Source organism: Manacus candei, unplaced genomic scaffold (assembly GCF_025592945.1).
Source record: "Manacus candei isolate 608988 ecotype Guabito, Panama unplaced genomic scaffold, ASM2559294v1 h1tg000234l, whole genome shotgun sequence".
Lineage (NCBI taxonomy): Eukaryota > Metazoa > Chordata > Aves > Passeriformes > Pipridae > Manacus > Manacus candei.
In genome coordinates this window covers 1-15,802 of record NW_026138282.1, presented here as the reverse complement: position 1 = coordinate 15,802, position 15,802 = coordinate 1, and the positions used below count along the sequence as shown (strand labels likewise).

The 15,802-nt window shown below is 60.0% G+C and overlaps 2 protein-coding genes and 1 long non-coding RNA gene across 7 annotated transcripts; 1 reads left to right on the top strand and 2 right to left on the bottom strand.

Annotated features, from left to right (window-relative positions):
* Window positions 1–697: 697 nt before the first annotated feature.
* On the bottom strand, window positions 698–15,527 carry LOC127464557 (reticulon-3-like). Of its 4 annotated transcripts, none has more exons than XM_051774901.1 (8): window positions 15,353–15,527; window positions 11,597–11,689; window positions 2,722–2,929; window positions 1,548–1,686; window positions 1,378–1,447; window positions 1,187–1,233; window positions 993–1,051; window positions 698–834 (listed from the first exon to the last, which is right to left on the bottom strand). In XM_051774901.1, the coding sequence occupies exons 1-8, from the start codon at window positions 15,465–15,467 to the stop codon at window positions 789–791; spliced, it is 777 nt and encodes a 258-aa protein (XP_051630861.1). In that variant the 5' UTR covers window positions 15,468–15,527; the 3' UTR covers window positions 698–788. The 4 variants fall into 4 exon arrangements, with proteins under 4 accessions (XP_051630861.1, XP_051630860.1, XP_051630862.1 ...); XM_051774900.1 differs by lacking the exons at window positions 11,597–11,689; window positions 15,353–15,527 and adding exons at window positions 6,163–6,207; window positions 6,322–7,087; XM_051774902.1 differs by lacking the exon at window positions 11,597–11,689.
* On the bottom strand, window positions 8,662–10,688 carry LOC127464556 (splicing factor 3A subunit 2-like). Its single transcript, XM_051774898.1, has 2 exons — window positions 10,467–10,688; window positions 8,662–9,905 (listed from the first exon to the last, which is right to left on the bottom strand). Exons 1-2 carry the CDS (start codon window positions 10,514–10,516, stop codon window positions 9,050–9,052), a joined length of 906 nt encoding a protein of 301 aa, XP_051630858.1. The 5' UTR covers window positions 10,517–10,688; the 3' UTR covers window positions 8,662–9,049.
* On the top strand, window positions 12,892–13,957 carry LOC127464558 (uncharacterized). 2 transcript variants are annotated; one of them, XR_007901436.1, is made up of 3 exons: window positions 12,892–12,914; window positions 13,317–13,380; window positions 13,805–13,957. It is a non-coding gene; the product is annotated as an uncharacterized LOC127464558 (long non-coding RNA). The 2 variants fall into 2 exon arrangements; XR_007901435.1 differs by having other exon boundaries at window positions 12,914–12,936.
* Window positions 15,528–15,802: the final 275 nt, after the last annotated feature.

Below are 15,802 nucleotides of genomic sequence, written 5' to 3'. Positions count from 1 at the left end.
GCGTCACAGGGACACGGGGGGGGACATTTTGGGGGGGGACATTTTGGGGGGGGGGGAGGTCACAGAGACATTTTGAGGGGACACTCTGAGAAGGTCACAAGGACATTTGGGGGGGGTCACAGGGACATTTCGGGGGACGTTTTAGGGGGATATTTTGGGGGGGGTCCAAAGGACATTTGGGAGTGACACTCTGGGGGGGGTCCCAAGGGCACCTGGGGGGTCCCAGGGCCACTCTGGGGGGGTCCCGGGGCCATTTTTGGGGCCATTTTTGGGGAGCCAGCACAGTGGGGGCGGAGCCTCATCGCGGTGTTTTATTGATGCCACGTCCCCGCGGGTGGATTTGGGGAGGGGTCCCCCCATTTCCCACCCCCCCAGCAGAGCCGGGGGGGCCAGGGGGGGACTCGGGGGTCGCAGTGCGGTTCGGGGGGGGCTGTGGGAGGGGGCTGAGTCCCCCCCCTCCCCCCCATTTACAGCAGTTACAGACATTTCACCTCAATTTACGTTAAAAAAATAAAATGGGCGGGGGGAAGAAACGAGCTGGGGGAGGGGGGATCCCCCCCGGGGGGTTTTGGGGACCCCCCCGGGGGGGGATTTGGGGTGCAGCCCCCCAGGAACCCCAAGGCTGGGGGGGGGACAGACGACGCCACTGTGAGATGGGGGGGGAGCACGAGCTTGGGGGGGTGGGGGTGGAATTTGGGGGGGGGGGGATGAGCTCGGGGGGGGGCAGATGAGCTCAGAGTGGGGGGGGCACCACCGGGCACCCCAAAATTTTCCCCCCCCCGGGGGATTTATTCCGGTTTCTTCTTGGCCAGACACGGGAGCTTCGCCTGGATCCTACGGAGAGAGGGGACAGGGTTTGGGGGGCTCGGGAGGGTGATTTTGGGGGGGCCCAGACACGTGGGGGGGTCACAGAGACATGAGGGGGTTCTGAATGATGGGGGGGGCCCAGGATTTTTGGGAGGGGCACGATTTGGGGGGGCCCAGGCACTCACTTGGCCACGAGGTCCTTGGTCTGGCTGCGGGCGATGCCCACGGAGTGATCGATCTGCACCTGGGGGGGGGCAAAGGGGGGGTTCAAGGGGTGCCCCCCCCATTCCTGGGGGTGCCCCCCTTCTTTTTGGGGTCCCCGCCGTGTTTTGGGGGTGTCCCCGTCCATTTTGGGGGGGTTCCCTCCCCCTGGGCTCACCTTGTACTTCTCGTAGAGGGGCGGGAGGCTGAAGGCCAACAGGTCGGCTGGGGGGGAAAGGGGGGGCTCAGAGTTATTTGGGGGGCAAAACCCCCCCCCGGTGCTGATTTTGGGGGTCCCCCCCCCCACAAATGCACAACGTGGGGGGTCGTTTTGGGGGGGGGGGAAGGGGGTCAGAGCCCGTTTCTCACCGAGGATGAGGAGGGTGATGCCGTTGAACACGGCGCCCACGTAGGTCAGCAGCCACATGGTCAGGGCGAGCTGGGGGGGGAAAGGGGGGGCAAGAGCAGCGTTTTGGGGGGGTCTCAGAGGGTTCTGGGGGGCCGTGGGGAGGATGAGGAGGGCGGGGGGGGATCCAAACCTCCAGGGAATCCACCAGGTCCTCGACGAGGAAGAGGCGGAGCAGCAGCCGCAGCGCCCGGTTCACGTGCTGGGCCACGGCCGTGACCTGGGCCTGGAACCGCTCGGGGGACAGCGTCACGTCCAGGTCCAGGTACGCCCTGGGCAGGGCAGGGGGACACGTCAGGGGCACCCCAGGACCCCCCCAAATCTGCCCTGAACCCCAAAATCCTCCTGCAACCCCCCCTGAACCCAAAAATCTGTCTCTGTGCCCCAAAATCCACCTGTACCCTAAAATCCACCTCTATGCTCCAAATCCCAAAGGTCTCGGGGACAATGTCACACCCGGGTCCAGGTGACCCCAAACCCCCCAAACCTGGGGCAGAGTGACACCAAAGCCCCCAAACCCAGAGCAGGGTGACCCCAAACTCCAGGCAGGGTGACCCCAAACCCCCAAAACCCGAAGCAGGATGACCCCAAACCCCCCAAACCCGGGGTGGGGTGACCCCAAACCCCCAAAACCCGAGGCAGGATGACCCCAAACCCGGGGTGGGGTGACCCCAAACCCCCAAAACCCGAGGCAGGATGACCCCAAACCCGGGGTGGGGTGACCCCAAACCCCCCAAACCCGGAGCAGGGTGACCCCAAACCCCCCAACCCTGGGGCAGGGTGACCCCAAACCCAAGGCAGGATGACCCCAAACCCCCCAAACCCGGAGCAGGGTGACCCCAAACCCCCCAACCCTGGGGCAGGATGACTCCAAACCCCCCAAACCCGAGGCAGGATGACCCCAAACCCGGGGCGGGGTGGCCCCGAACCCCCCAACCCTGAGGCAGGGTGACCCCGAACCCCCCAAACCCGGGGCGGGGTGACCCCAAACCCCCCAACCCCGGAGCAGGGTGACCCCAAACCCCCCAACCCCGGGGCAGGATGACTCCAAACCCCCCAAACCCGAGGCAGGATGACCCCAAACCCCCCAAACCCGGGGTGAGGTGACCCCAAACCCCCCAAACCCGGGGTGGGGTGACCCCAAACCCCCCAACCCCGGAGCAGGGTGACCCCAAACCCGGGGTAGGGTGACTCCAAATCCCCCAAAATCAGGCCAGGGTGACCCCAAACCCCCCAACCCCAAGGCGGGGTGACCCCAAACCCCCCAAGCCCGGGGCAGGGTGACCCCAAAGCCCCCCCAGCCCCACCTGAAGGGGTGTCCCTCGTGGGATTTCTGCAGCGCCTGCACCACGGCCCGGTAGACGCGCAGGCTGATGGTGACGCAGAGCAGGGCCAGGGCCACGTGGGCCACCACGGTGACCGCGCTGAGCGTGGCCAGCGACAGCAGCAGCACCAGGCTGGCCACGAAGGCCACCGCGCTCCGCCGCACGTCCCGCCACAGCAGCAGCTCCCGCACTGCGGGGACACCGACAGGTCACGGGGGGCATGGAGAGGGGTCACGGGGGGGACACACACAGGACAGGGGTCACTGGGGTCACACACAGGACAGGGGTCACACACAGGACAGGGGTCACACACACAGGACAGGGGTCACACACAGGACAGGGGTCACTGCGGGGACACCGAGAGGTCACGGGGGGCACAGGACAGGGGTCACTGGGGTCACACACACAGGACAGAGGTCACACACACAGGACAGGGGTCACACACAGAACAGGGGTCACTGCGGGGACATGGAGAGGTCACGGGGGGCACAGGACTGGGGTCACACACAGGACAGGGATCACGCACAGGACAGGGGTCACTGGGGGGACACGGAGAGGTCACGGGGGGCATGGAGAGGGGACACACAGGACAGGGGTCACAGGGGGCATGGAGTGGGGACACATGGGACAGGGGTCACTGCGGGGACACGGAGAGGTCACGGGGGGCATGGAGCGGGGACACACACACAGGACAGGGGTCACGGGGGGGTCACGGGGGGGACATGGAGTGGGGACACACAGGACAAGGGTCACGGGGGGGTCACGGGGGGACATGGAGTGGGGACACACAGGACAGGGGTCACTGTGGGGACACGGAGAGGTCACAGGAGGCACGCACACACAGGACAGGGGTCACTGGGGTTACACACACACAGGACAGGGGTCACTGGGGTCACACACACAGGACAGGGGTCACACACACACAGGACAGGGGTCACTGGGGTCACACACACAGGACAGGGGTCACACACAGGACAGGGGTCACTGGAGACACAGAGGGGTCACTGGGGGGGACACGGAACAGGGACATAAAGGACAGGGGTCACTGGGGTCACACACACAGGTCAGGGGTCACTGGTCACACACACAGGTCAGGGGTCACTGAGGGGACACACAGGACAGGGGTCACTGGGGTCACACACACAGGACAGGGGTCACTGGGGTCACACACACAGGTCAGGGGTCACACACACAGGACAGGGGTCACTGGGGTCACACACACAGGTCAGGGGTCACTGGTCACACACACAGGTCAGGGGTCACTGGGGGCACCCTTGGTGTCCCCACCCCCTCATCGAGTGGGGACTGGTGACATTTTTGGGGCCGACTGAGAGCGAGGTCACCTCCCCCCATTACTCATTCCTGTGGCACTAATTAACCCCCCCTCGTTAAAAGTGGGGCTGATCATCTCCCCTCCCCATCAAAAACAGACCTTCATTAGCCCCCCTTACAAATAGGTTCTAATTAATCCTACCCCCAAGTAAAAATGGGCCTTAATTAGCAACTCCCCCACGTAAAATTGAGCCTTAATTAACACCCCCCCCCAAGTAAAATTGGGTCTTAATTAACCCCCCTAAGTTAAAAAGGGCCTTAATTAGCCTGCTCTTATTAAAGTAGACTCTAATTAACCTCCCGTCAAAAATGGGTCTTAATTAATCTTCTCCACTACAAATGGACCTTAATTACCCTCCCCCCAGTAAAAATCAGGCATTAATTACCCCCCCCAAGCTGTGAGGGCGGGTTTTGCCCCAAATCCCCCTTTTTTACCCCAAACCCCCTTGATTTCCCCCAAACGAAGGCAGACCTGGGGCTCCCCCCCCCCCCCCCCCAGGCACCATTTTGGGGTGGGGTCCCCCCTTTTCGGGTGTGAACGACCCTCCCCACTGCAGCGGCGGGTTTGGCCCCAAATCCCCCCTTTTTTGCCCCAAATCCCCCTTTTAGAACCCCCAAACCCCCCCTTTTCACCCCAAACTCAGGCAGACACAGGGGTCCCCTCCCCCCCAGCAGCATTTTGGGGGGGGTCTCCCCCTTTTTGTGCCCCTCCCCCTCACTTCTTGCCCTTCCCTTTTTCGGGGGGTTAATTTATCTCCCCCCACAGCATGACGGGTTTTGCCCCAAATCCCCCATTTTTACCCCAAAACAAGGCACTCCCTGGGCTCCCCCCCTCCGGAATTTCGGGGTGGGGTCCCACCTTTAATTCCTCTTCCCCCCCCCACCCCCTTTTTGGGGGGTCAATCACAGCTCCCCCTCCCCCCCGAATGTTTTCGGCGGCGTTTTGGGGCGAAAAAAAAGCCCTTTTTGGGGTGAAAAAAAGCCTTTTAGGGGTTAAAAAAAAGCCTTTTAGGGGTTAAAAAAAAGTCCTTTTTGGGGTGAAAAAAAAGCCTTTTGGAGTGAAAAAAAGAGCCCTTTTTGGGGTGAAAAAAAGCCCTTTTTGGGGAAAAAAAGCCCTTTTTGGGGTGAAAAAAAAAACTTTTAGGGGGGAAAAAAAAGCCTTTTTTGGGGAAAAAAAGCTCTTTTTGGGGTGAAAAAAAAACTTTTAGGGGGAAAAAAAGTCTTTTAGGGGAGAAAAAAAAGTCTTTTTTGGGGAAAAAAAGCACTTTCTGGGGTAAAAAAAAAACTCTTAGGGGGGGGAAAAAAGCTTTTTGGGGGTGAAAAAACAGCCCTTCTGGGGGTGAAAAAAAAAAAGCCTTATGGGGAAAAAAAAAACTTTTAGGAAGGAAAAAAAAAGCCTTTTAGGGGGAAAAAAAAAGCCTTTTTTGGGGAAAAAAAGCTTTTTGGGGTGAAAAAAAAACTTTTAGGGGGAAAAAAAAGGCCTTTTAGGGGGGAAAAAAAAACTTTTAGGGGGGAAAAAAAAGCTTTTTGGGGGGGAAAAAAAGCCCTTTTTGGGGTGAAAAAAAAAGCCTTTTAGGAGTTAAAAAAAAGCCCTTTTTGGGGTGAAAAAAAAGCCTTTTGGGGTGAAAAAAAGAGCCCTTTTTGGGGTGAAAAAAAGCCCTTTTTGGGGAAAAAAAGCCCTTTTTGGGGTGAAAAAAAAACTCTTGGGGGGAAAAAAAAGCCTTTTGGGGGTGAAAAAAAAGCCCTTCTGGGGGTGAAAAAAAAAAGCCTTATGGGAGGGAAAAAAAAACTCTTAGGAGGGAAATAAAAAAGCCTTTTAGGGGGGAAAAAAAAAGCCTTTTTGGGTGAAAAAAAGCCCTTTTTGGGGTGAAAAAAAAAACTCTTGGGGGGAAAAAAAAGCCTTTTGGGGGTGAAAAAAAAAAGCCTTATGGGGGAAAAAAAAAACTTTTAGGAGGGAAAAAAATGGCCTTTTGGGGGTGAAAAAAAGCCCTTTTGGGGGTGAAAAAAAAGCCCTTTTTGGGGTGCCCAAGGCCCTTTTTGAGGTGCCCAAGGCCCTTTTTGGGGTGCCCAAGGCCCTTTCTGGGGCTTTACCTGGCAGGCGGGGGAGGCCCCAGGCCGGGGGGCTCTCGGGGGGCCCCCCCAGCTCCCGCAGCGCCCGCAGGGTCTGGTGCTCCTGCTCCCAGTCCCCCACCCCGGCGGGGGGGGGCCTCGGGGGGGGCCCCGCGGGGCCGGGGGGGCTCCGGGGGGGCCTCTGGGGGGGCCTCTCCCGGCCCCTCCTCGATGACGGTGCTGTCGGAGTCGCCGGAGCTGTCGCCGTCGGCACCGGGGGGGACACCGGGGACACCCGGCCCGGGGCCACCGGGGCCACCGGGGCCACCAGGGCCAGCAGGGCCACCTCCAGCGAAGCCGTTCCCGATGCCAGGGACACCGCTGAGGCCACTTCCAGTGCCAGGGACACCAATTCCAGTGCCAGGGGCACCAATTCCACCTCCAGGGACACCAATTCCAGTGCCAGGGGCACCAATTCCACCTCCAGGGACACCGGGGACGCCGTTCCCAGCGACGCCGCTCCCGCCACCAGTGCCACCAGTGCCGACACCGGTGCCACCGGCGCCACTCCCGATGCCCAGGACGTCGCTCCCAGTGCCAAGGCCACCCTTCCCAGTGCCGGAGATGCCATTCCCAGTGCCAGAGATGCCATTCCCAGTGCCAGAGATGCCATTCCCAGTGCCGCCGCCGTCACTCCCAGCGCCAAGGCCACCCTTCCCAGTGCCGAGGTCGCCGCTCCCGACGCCCAGGACACCGTTCCCGATGCCAAGGCCGTCGCTCCCGGCGCCGCCGCCTCCTTTCCCAGCGCCGGTGCCACCATTCCCAGCGCCAACATCGCCGCTCCCGGTGCCGGTATCGCCGCTCCCGGTGCCACTTCCGGCGCTCTTGGTGCCCGGGTCACCACTGCCGGTGCCCAGGTGGCCGTTCCCAGTGCCCAGGTCGCCGTTGGCGGTGCCCAGGTCGCCATTCCTGGTGCCCAGGTTGCCCTTGGCAGCGCCCGGGGGGCCATTCCCGACGCCCAGGTGGCCGTTGGCAGCGCCCAGGTTGCCATCCCCGGTGCCCAGGTGGCCGTCCCCGTTGCCCAGGTTGCCCAGGTTGCCCAGGGTGCCCATGTTGCCCAGGTGGGCGCTGCCGTTGCCCTCCACCAGGTCCCAGGTGAGCAGCTCGCTGGTGAAGCTGTGCATCTCCCTCACGCACCGCGACACCTCCTCCAGCGCCGCGGCCGAGCCGGGCGGGGGCCGGCCCAGGGCCCTGCCCCCGGGGGTCCCGCCGGGGGTCCCGCCGGGGGTCCCGCCGGGCAGCGCCCCCCCCCCCCAGCCCCCGGGCCGCCGGGGGGGGCCCGAAGTGGCACTCGCGGCCCTCGGGGATCTGCGCCAGCGCGGGGCCGAACTCGCGGTCGAAGGCGGCGCGGTCGGGGACCACCTCGAACGGAGACTCCGGGGACTCGGGGGGGCTCGGGGGGGGCAGCCCCGGGGTCGCCCCCCGGCCGGGCGGGGCCGGGGCCGCTGCGGGAGGGGGACACGGTCAGGGGGACCCTCCCCCCTGCCCTCCGTGTGCCCCCCGAGACCAGCCCGCGGGGGGGTGGGGGGGGGGATGAGAACCTGCTGAGACCCCCCCCATCGTTTTGGGGTCCCGTGTCCCCTCCCCAGGGGGTCTGTACACCCACTGCACCCCCGCACCAGTTTGGGGTCACCCCTGAACCCCTCTGTGATTTGGGGGTCCCAGGTCCCCTCCCTGGGGGGGGTCCATGCACCCACTGCACCCCCCCCATCGTTTTGGGGTCCCGTGTCCCCTCCCCAGGGGGTCTGCACACCCACTGCACCCCCCCCATCATTTTGGGGTCCTGTGTCCCCTCCCTGGGGGGTCCATGCACCCACTGCACCCCCACGGTGGTTTGGGGGTCCCAGGTCCCGTCCCGGGGGGGTCCATGCACCCACTGCACCCCCGCGGTATTTTGGGGTCCCTTCCATCATTTTGGGGTCCCAAGTCCCCTCCCTGAGGGAGCTGTACACCCACTGCACCCCCCCATCGGTTTGGGGGTCCCAGGTCCCCTCCCTGGGGGGTCCATGCACCCACTGCACCCCCATGGTGGTTTGGGGTCCCCCCCACCATTTTGGGGTCACCCCCACCATTTTGGGGTTCCAGGTCCCCTCCCTGAGGGGTCCATGCACCCACTGCACCCCCACGGCAGTTTGGGGTCTCTCCCATCATTTTTGGGGTCCCAAGTCCCCTCCCTGGGGGGTCCATGCACTCATTGCACCCCCACAGTGATTTGGGGTCCCCCCCATCATTTTGGGGTCCCAAGTCCCCTCCTTGGGGGGTTCATGCACCCACTACACCCCTGTGGTAGTTTGGGGTCCCTCCCATCATTTTGGGGTCCCGTGTCCCTCCCTGAGGGGTTCCATGCACCCACTGCACCCCCGTAATTTGGGGTCCCCCCTGGGCCCTCCCCCCAAAGATTTGGGGGTCTCCCATATCTTTGGGTCCTCCCAAAGATTTTGGGGGTCTCCCCCATTCAGGGGGGGCCCTGCAGGTGATGAGGCATTTTGGGGGTCCCTCCTGTCCCCCCCCCTCGCAGCATTTTGGGGGTTCCCCCACTCTGGCCATGTGAGGGGTGTGTGTGTGTGCACTCCAGGAGGTATTTTGGGGTCCCCCTTGTGCCCCCCCCAAGCAGTTTTGGGGTGTTTCCCCCCCCAGCACAGCCATGCAGGGTTTTGGGGTCCCTCCTGTGTCCCCCCCCCAGCAGTTTTGGGGTCTCCTCCCAGCAGTTTTGGGGGTTCCCCCCCCCAGCACAGCCATGCAGGGTTTTGGGGTCCCTCCTACCCCCCCCCCAGCAGTTTTGGGGTGTCCCCCCCAGTCCAGCCATGCAGGGGGGGTCGAGCAGGACCCACGGCGGCACCAGAGGCCCCCCCACCCCCCAAATCCACCCCTAAATCCTGGAGGGGAGGGGGAATGTCAGTCTGGGGCTAAAAACGCTCATTTTGGGGCTGAAACCACCCAGGGGTTGGTGAAAACTGCAGATTTTGGGGCTAAACCCCCCCGGGGTTGGGGTCGAACTCGCAGGTTGGGGGCCGAGAAATTGGGGGGGCCTGGAGGGGACCTCGATTTGGGGCCAAAAAAAAACATTTGGGGGCCAAAACGACTTATTTTGGGACTGAAAACACTTGTTTTGAGGCTGAAACTCCTCATTTTGGGTCCAGAGTGAGGATTGGGGGGGGGGAGAGGCAGGACACCCCAAAACCTGCAGCTGTGGGGCCAGGAAACTGGGGAGGGGTCCTGCTGGGGACCCCAAATTGGGGCTAACCCCACTAACTTTGGGGCTAAAACCTCTCATTTTGGAGCTAAACCCTCTAATTTTGGGGCTAAACCCTCTAATTTTGGGGCTAAATCCTCTAATTTTGGGGCCAAACTCTCTAATTTTGGGGCCAAACCCTCTAATTTTGGGGCCAAACCCTCTAATTTTGGGGCCAAACCCTCTAATTTTTGGGCCAAACCCTCTAATTTTGGGGCCAAACTCTAATTTTGGGGCTAAATCCTCTAATTTTGGGGCTAAATCCTCTAATTTTGGGGCCAAACTCTCTAATTTTGGGGCCAAACTCTCTAATTTTGGGGCCAAACCCTCTAATTTTGGGGCTAAATCCTCTAATTTTGGGGCCAAACCCTCTAATTTTGGGGCCAACCCCACTAATTTTGGGGCTAAATCCTCTAATTTTGGGGCTAAATCCTCTAATTTTGGGGCTAAATCCTCTAATTTTGGGGCTAAATCCTCTAATTTTGGGGCCAAACTCTCTAATTTTGGGGCCAAACCCTCTAATTTTGGAGCTAAATCCTCTAATTTTGGGGCCAAACCCTCTAATTTTGGGGCCAAACTCTAATTTGGGGGCTAAATCCTCTAATTTTGGAGCTAAACCCTCTAATTTTGGGGCTAAATCCTCTAATTTTGGGGCTAAATCCTCTAATTTTGGGGCCAAACTCTCTAATTTTGGGGCCAAACCCTCTAATTTTGGGGCTAAATCCTCTAATTTTGGGGCCAAACTCTCTAATTTTGGGGCCAAACCCTCTAGTTTTGGGGCTAAATCCTCTAATTTTGGGGCCAAACCCTCTAATTTTGGGGCCAAACTCTAATTTGGGGGCTAAATCCTCTAATTTTGGGGCTAAACCCTCTAATTTTGGGGCTAAATCCTCTAATTTTGGGGCCAAACCCTCTAATTTTGGGGCCAAACTCTAATTTTGGGGTTAAATCCTCTAATTTTGGGGCTAAATCCTCTAATTTTGGGGCTAAATCCTCTAATTTTGGGGCTAAATCCTCTAATTTTGGGGCCAAACCCTCTCATTTTGGGGCCAACCCCACTAATTTTGGGGCTAAATCCTCTAATTTTGGGGCCAACCCCCCCATTTGGGGCCTGAATTCCCCCCCCCCCCCGAGGATCCCAGTGCTGGGGGGGTGGATTTTGGGGTCCCTCCCCCCCGTTTCCCCCCGGGGGGGTCTCCCCAAGCCCCCGAGGGCGGCGCAGGCGGGTCAGGGTGGGGGGGGGGGAGGGTTTTTTTTTGAGGCCAAACCACCAGAAACGACGATTTTTCTCCTGGAGCAGCAGCAGCAGCGGGGGGGGGGGGGGAGGGGGGGCCGTGCAAAGCAGGGGAGGGGCATTTGGGGGGGGGGGGGCACAGCCGGGGGGGGCAAAGCCGGGAGGGGGAGGGGGGGGTCTGACCCCCAAAACAGAGAAAAAAATGAGTTAAAAAGCAGCAAAAGAAGAGAAAAAGAAAAAAACTCGATTTTTGTTGATTTAATCCCCCCCCCAAAGCCATTTCAGGGGGGCTCGACCCCCCCCAAAATGGGCTGAAACCCCCCAAAATCCGGGGGGGGCTGGGGGGGTCACCCCCTCCCTCAACACCCGGGGGGCATCGAGGGCCCAAAGTTGGGGGTGAGACCCCCATATTGGCTCAGGGACCCCCAAATTGGCTCAGGAACCCCCAGATTGGCTCAGGGGTCCCCAAATTGGCTCAGGGCCCCCCCAAAATTGGCTCAGGGACCCCTAAATTGGCTCAGGGCCCCCCCAAATTGGCTCAGGGCCCCCCCAAATTGACTCAGGGATCCCCCAAATTGACTCAGGGACCCCCCAAATTGGCTCAGGAACCCCCAGATTGGCTCAGGGGTCCCCAAATTGGCTCAGGGACCCCCCAAAATTGACTCAGGGACCCCCCAAATTGACTCAGGGATCCCCCAAATTGACTCAGGGATCCCCCAAATTGGCTCAGGGACCCCTAAATTGGCTCAGGGACCCCTAAATTGGCTCAGGGCCCCCCCAAATTGGCTCAGGGACCCCCCAAATTGGCTCAGGGCCCCCCCAAATTGGCTCAGGGACCCCCAAATTGACTCAGGGATCCCCCAAATTGGCTCAGGGACCCCCCAGATTGGCTCAGGGACCCCTAAATTGGCTCAGGGATGGTTTTTTTTGGGAGGGGGGGAAAGACTTGCCTGGTGAAGCCGCAAAGAGAGAAACGGGCTGGGAGGAGGAAGAGGAGGAGGAAGAAGAGAAGGAAGAAGAGGAGGAGGAAGAAGTGGGGGGATCTGCAAGAGAACACAGAGGGTGAGAGCTCAGAGACCCCCAAACCCCCCCAAAATCACCGGGGGACCCCCAAACCCCCCCAAAATCACCGGGGGACCCCCAAAACCCCCCCAAAATCACCGGGGGACCCCCAAACCCCCCCAGAATTACCGAGGCACCCCCAAACCCCCCCAAAATCACCGGGGCACCCCCAACCCCCCCCAAAATCACCGGGGGACCCCCAAACCCCCCCAGAATCACCAGGGGACCCCCAAACCCCCCAGAATCACCACGGCACCCCCAAACCCCCCAAAATCACCAAGGCACCTCCAACCCCCCCCAAAATCACCGGGGCACCCCCAAACCCCCCCAAAATCACCGGGGGACCCCCAAACCCCCTCAGAATCACCAGGGGACCCCCAAACCCCCCCAGAATCACCAGGGGACCCCCAAACCCCCCCAGAATCACCAGGGGACCCCCAAACCCCCCCAGAATCACCAGGGGACCCCCAAACCCCCCCAGAATCACCAGGGGACCCCCAAACCCCCCCAGAATCACCAGGGGACCCCCAAACCCCCTCAGAATCACCAGGGGACCCCCACCCCCCCCCAGCTGGACTCTGAGGACCCTTTTCCACAGGGTCTTACCCCAAATTTCGGGGGGTTTTGGGGCTCGGGGTTTCCCAGCCCCCCCTTTTCGGGGGGAGGTCACGTCGCAAACCCCCCCGAAAAGCCCAGTTTTGCCCAAACTGGAGGGGTTTTGCCCCATTTCCCCCCCACCCCGGGCACAGTTTGGGGCGGGAATCGGCGCAGGGATTGTTCTCCAAACCCCCCCACCGGGAGAAGGCGGGTGAGACCCCTCCCCAGGAGGGATCCGGGGGGGGAAAACACCCAGTTTTGGGGGGAAAACACAACATTTTGGGGAGGAAACGCCAAGTTTTGGGGGGAAAACACCAAGTTTGGGGGAGAAAATGCCACATTTTTGGGGGAAAACATAACATTTCAGGGGGAAACCACAACATTTTAGGGGGAAGACACAACATTTTGGGGAGAACCCCCAATATTTTGGGGTTTTGAGGCGCCCAGGGGTGAAAACTGCGGTGAAATCCCGGGAAATTTGGGGTGAAATACTGGGAATTTGGGGTGAAATCCCGGGAATTTGGGGTGAAATCCTGGGAATTAGAGGTGAAATCCCGGAATTTGGGGTGAAATCCCAGGAATTTGGGGTGAAATCCCGGGAAATTTGGGGTGAAATCCCGGGAAATTTGGGGTGAAATCCCGGGAATTAGAGGTGAAATCCCGGGAATTTGGGGTGAAATCCCAGGAATTTGGGGTGAAATCCCGGGAATTAGAGGTGAAATCCCGGGAATTTGGGGTGAAATCCTGGGAATTAGAGGTGAAATCCTGGGAAGTTGGGGTGAAATCCTGGGAATTAGAGGTGAAATCCCGGGAATTTGGGGTGAAATCCCGGGAATTTGGGGTGAAATCCCGGGAATTTGGGGTGAAATCCCATGAAATTTGGGGTGAAATCCCAGGAATTTGGGGTGAAATCCCAGGAAATTTGGGGTGAAATCCTGGGAATTGGAGGTGAAATCCCGGGAATTTGGGGTGAAATCCCGGGAATTTGGGGTGAAATCCTGGGAATTGGAGGTGAAATCCCGGGAATTTGGGGTGAAATCCTGGGAATTTGGGGTGAAATCCCGGGAAATTTGGGGTGAAATCCCGGGAATTTGGGGTGAAATCCCAGGAAATTTGGGGTGAAATCCCAGGAATTTGGGGTGAAATCCCAGGAAATTTGGGGTGAAATCCCGGGAATTTGGGGTGAAATCCTGGGAATTGGAGGTGAAATCCCGGGAATTTGGGGTGAAATCCCGGGAATTGGAGGTGAAATCCCGGGAATTTGGGGTGAAATCCCAGGAATTTGGGGTGAAATCCCGGGAATTTGGGGTGAAATCCCGGGAATTTGGGGTGAAATCCCGGGAATTTGGGGTGAAATCCCGGGAATTGGAGGTGAAATCCCGGGAATTTGGGGTGAAATCCTGGGAATTTGGGGTGAAATCCCGGGAAATTTGGGGTGAAATCCCAGGAAATTTGGGGTGAAATCCCAGGAATTTGGGGTGAAATCCCGGGAATTAGAGGTGAAATCCCGGGAATTTGGGGTGAAATCCCAGGAATTTGGGGTGAAATCCCAGGAAATTTGGGGTGAAATCCCAGGAATTTGGGGTGAAATCCCGGGAATTGGAGGTGAAATCCCGGGAATTTGGGGTGAAATCCCAGGAATTTGGGGTGAAATCCCGGGAATTTGGGGTGAAATCCTGGGAATTTGGGGTGAAATCCCGGGAATTTGGGGTGAAATCCCAGGGAATTTGGGGTGAAATCCCGGGAATTGGAGGTGAAATCCCGGGAATTTGGGGTGAAATCCCAGGAAATTTGGGGTGAAATCCCGGGAAATTTGGGGTGAAATCCCAGGAATTTGGGGTGAAATCCTGGGAATTGGAGGTGAAATCCCGGGAATTTGGGGTGAAATCCTGGGAATTGGAGGTGAAATCCCGGGAATTTGGGGTGAAATCCTGGGAATTAGAGGTGAAATCCTGGGAATTTGGGGTGAAATCCCAGGAAATTTGGGGTGAAATCCTGGGAATTTGGGGTGAAATCCCGGGAATTTGGGGTGAGATCCTGGGAATTGCCGAGTCAGGGAGAGCTGAAAGTGGGGGGAGGGTCCCAGGGACCCCTCCAGGAAGGACGGACGGAGCAACGACCCCCCCAAAAAACCCCAAGGGCCCCTTTTCGGGGGGTTTTTTACCCCATTTCTGAGGGATGGGGGGGTGGGGGTGGCACTGCCCCCTGCCCCCCAAATCCGCCCCCCCCCCCAAGGTCGATTCGCCCCAAATCTGCCCCCCCCCAAAGGCCTCAGCCCCTCAAAACGCCCCCAAAAGTCCCTCCAAAAGCCTCTTCGCCCCCAAAACGTCCCCTAAAAGCCTCTTTGCCCCTCAAATTTGCCCCTTAGAAGCCTTTTTACCCCCAAAAAGGCTCCTCACCCCAAAATCTGCTCCCTAAAAGCCTATTTATCCCCAAAACTACCTCCCCAAAGGCTTTTTTATCCCCCCAATTTGCCCCTTAGGAGCGTCCTTACTGCCCTAAAAGCCCATTTACCTCACGGCTGCCTCCAAAAATCCCTCCCCCCCCCCCCCCAAAATTCCCCGCCCGAAGCCTCTTTACCCTCCAAAATCCCCCCAAAAGGTCTCTTGGCCCCCAGATCTGCCCCCTCAAAAGCCTCTTCCCCCCCCCCGTATTTGCCCCCTAAAATTCCCTCACCCTCGTTCTGTTCCCTAAAAGCTTCTTTCTCTCTCGCCCACCCCCAAAATCCCCCCTAAAAACTCCTCCCGTCCCTCTTTGCCCCTGACAGACCCGTAACCCCCCATTTCTACCCCCCGAAAAGCCTCTTCCCCTCACACCTGCCCCCAAAACCCCCCTTCCCCCCAAATCTGCCCCTCAAAAGCCTCTTTACCCCCCGACCCTCCTCCAAAAGTCTCTTTTCCCCTATATTTGCCTCTCGAAGTCCTGCGGCCCCCGTTTCTGCCCCCCAAAAGCCTCTTCCCCTCACACGCCCCCCAAAGCGTCCCTTTCCCTCACGTTCCCCCCTCAGGCCCCACAGAGGCCCCACAGAGGCCCCGCCCGGCCCTTACCGGTGCACGACACGGAGCCGCCGCGGCAGCCGCCGGGCTGGGGCCGCCCGGAGGAGGGGGAGGAGGGGAAGGAGGACGAGGAGACGACGGGGAACTGCGCGGCGGGGTCGGCCATGGTGGTGGCGGCGGCGGCGGCGGCGGAGCGCGGGGGAGGCGCGTCCGTGCGGGGCGGTGGCCGCGCCCCGACTGCGGGGGGGGGCGGTGCCGCGGGGGGCGTGACCGGACAGAGCGTGACCAATCGGCGCCGGGCGGCAACAGAGGGGGGCGTGGCCAAAGATATTGAGCCAATCGGCGCCTCGTTCTGGCGGCGTGGGGGGCGGGGCTGGGAGGAGAGAACCAATAGAAACGCACCGCCCTCCCGCCGCAGCTCGGCGCTGCTGCGCATGCGCGGGAGAGGGGGCGCGGTTGCCATGGCAGCGACGGGGAGGGGCGCTGCGCATGCCCGGTACG

Coding starts and splice junctions, on each gene's coding strand:
- LOC127464557 (XM_051774899.1), bottom strand. CDS start 7,087: ATGGCGACCTGGGCACCGCCAACGGCGACCTGGGCACTGGGAACGGCC. Junction 1,448..1,547: donor ACCTGGTGGATTCCCTGGAG/GTTTGGATCCCC, acceptor TTCCCCCCCCAG/CTCGCCCTGACCATGTGGCT. Junction 835..992: donor ACCAAGGACCTCGTGGCCAA/GTGAGTGCCTGG, acceptor CTCTCTCCGTAG/GATCCAGGCGAAGCTCCCGT.
- LOC127464556 (XM_051774898.1), bottom strand. CDS start 10,516: ATGGGGGGGTTGGCCCCAAAATTAGAGGATTTAGCCCCAAAATTAGTG. Junction 9,906..10,466: donor TTAGCCCCAAAATTAGTGGG/GTTGGCCCCAAA, acceptor AAAATTAGAGAG/TTTGGCCCCAAAATTAGAGG.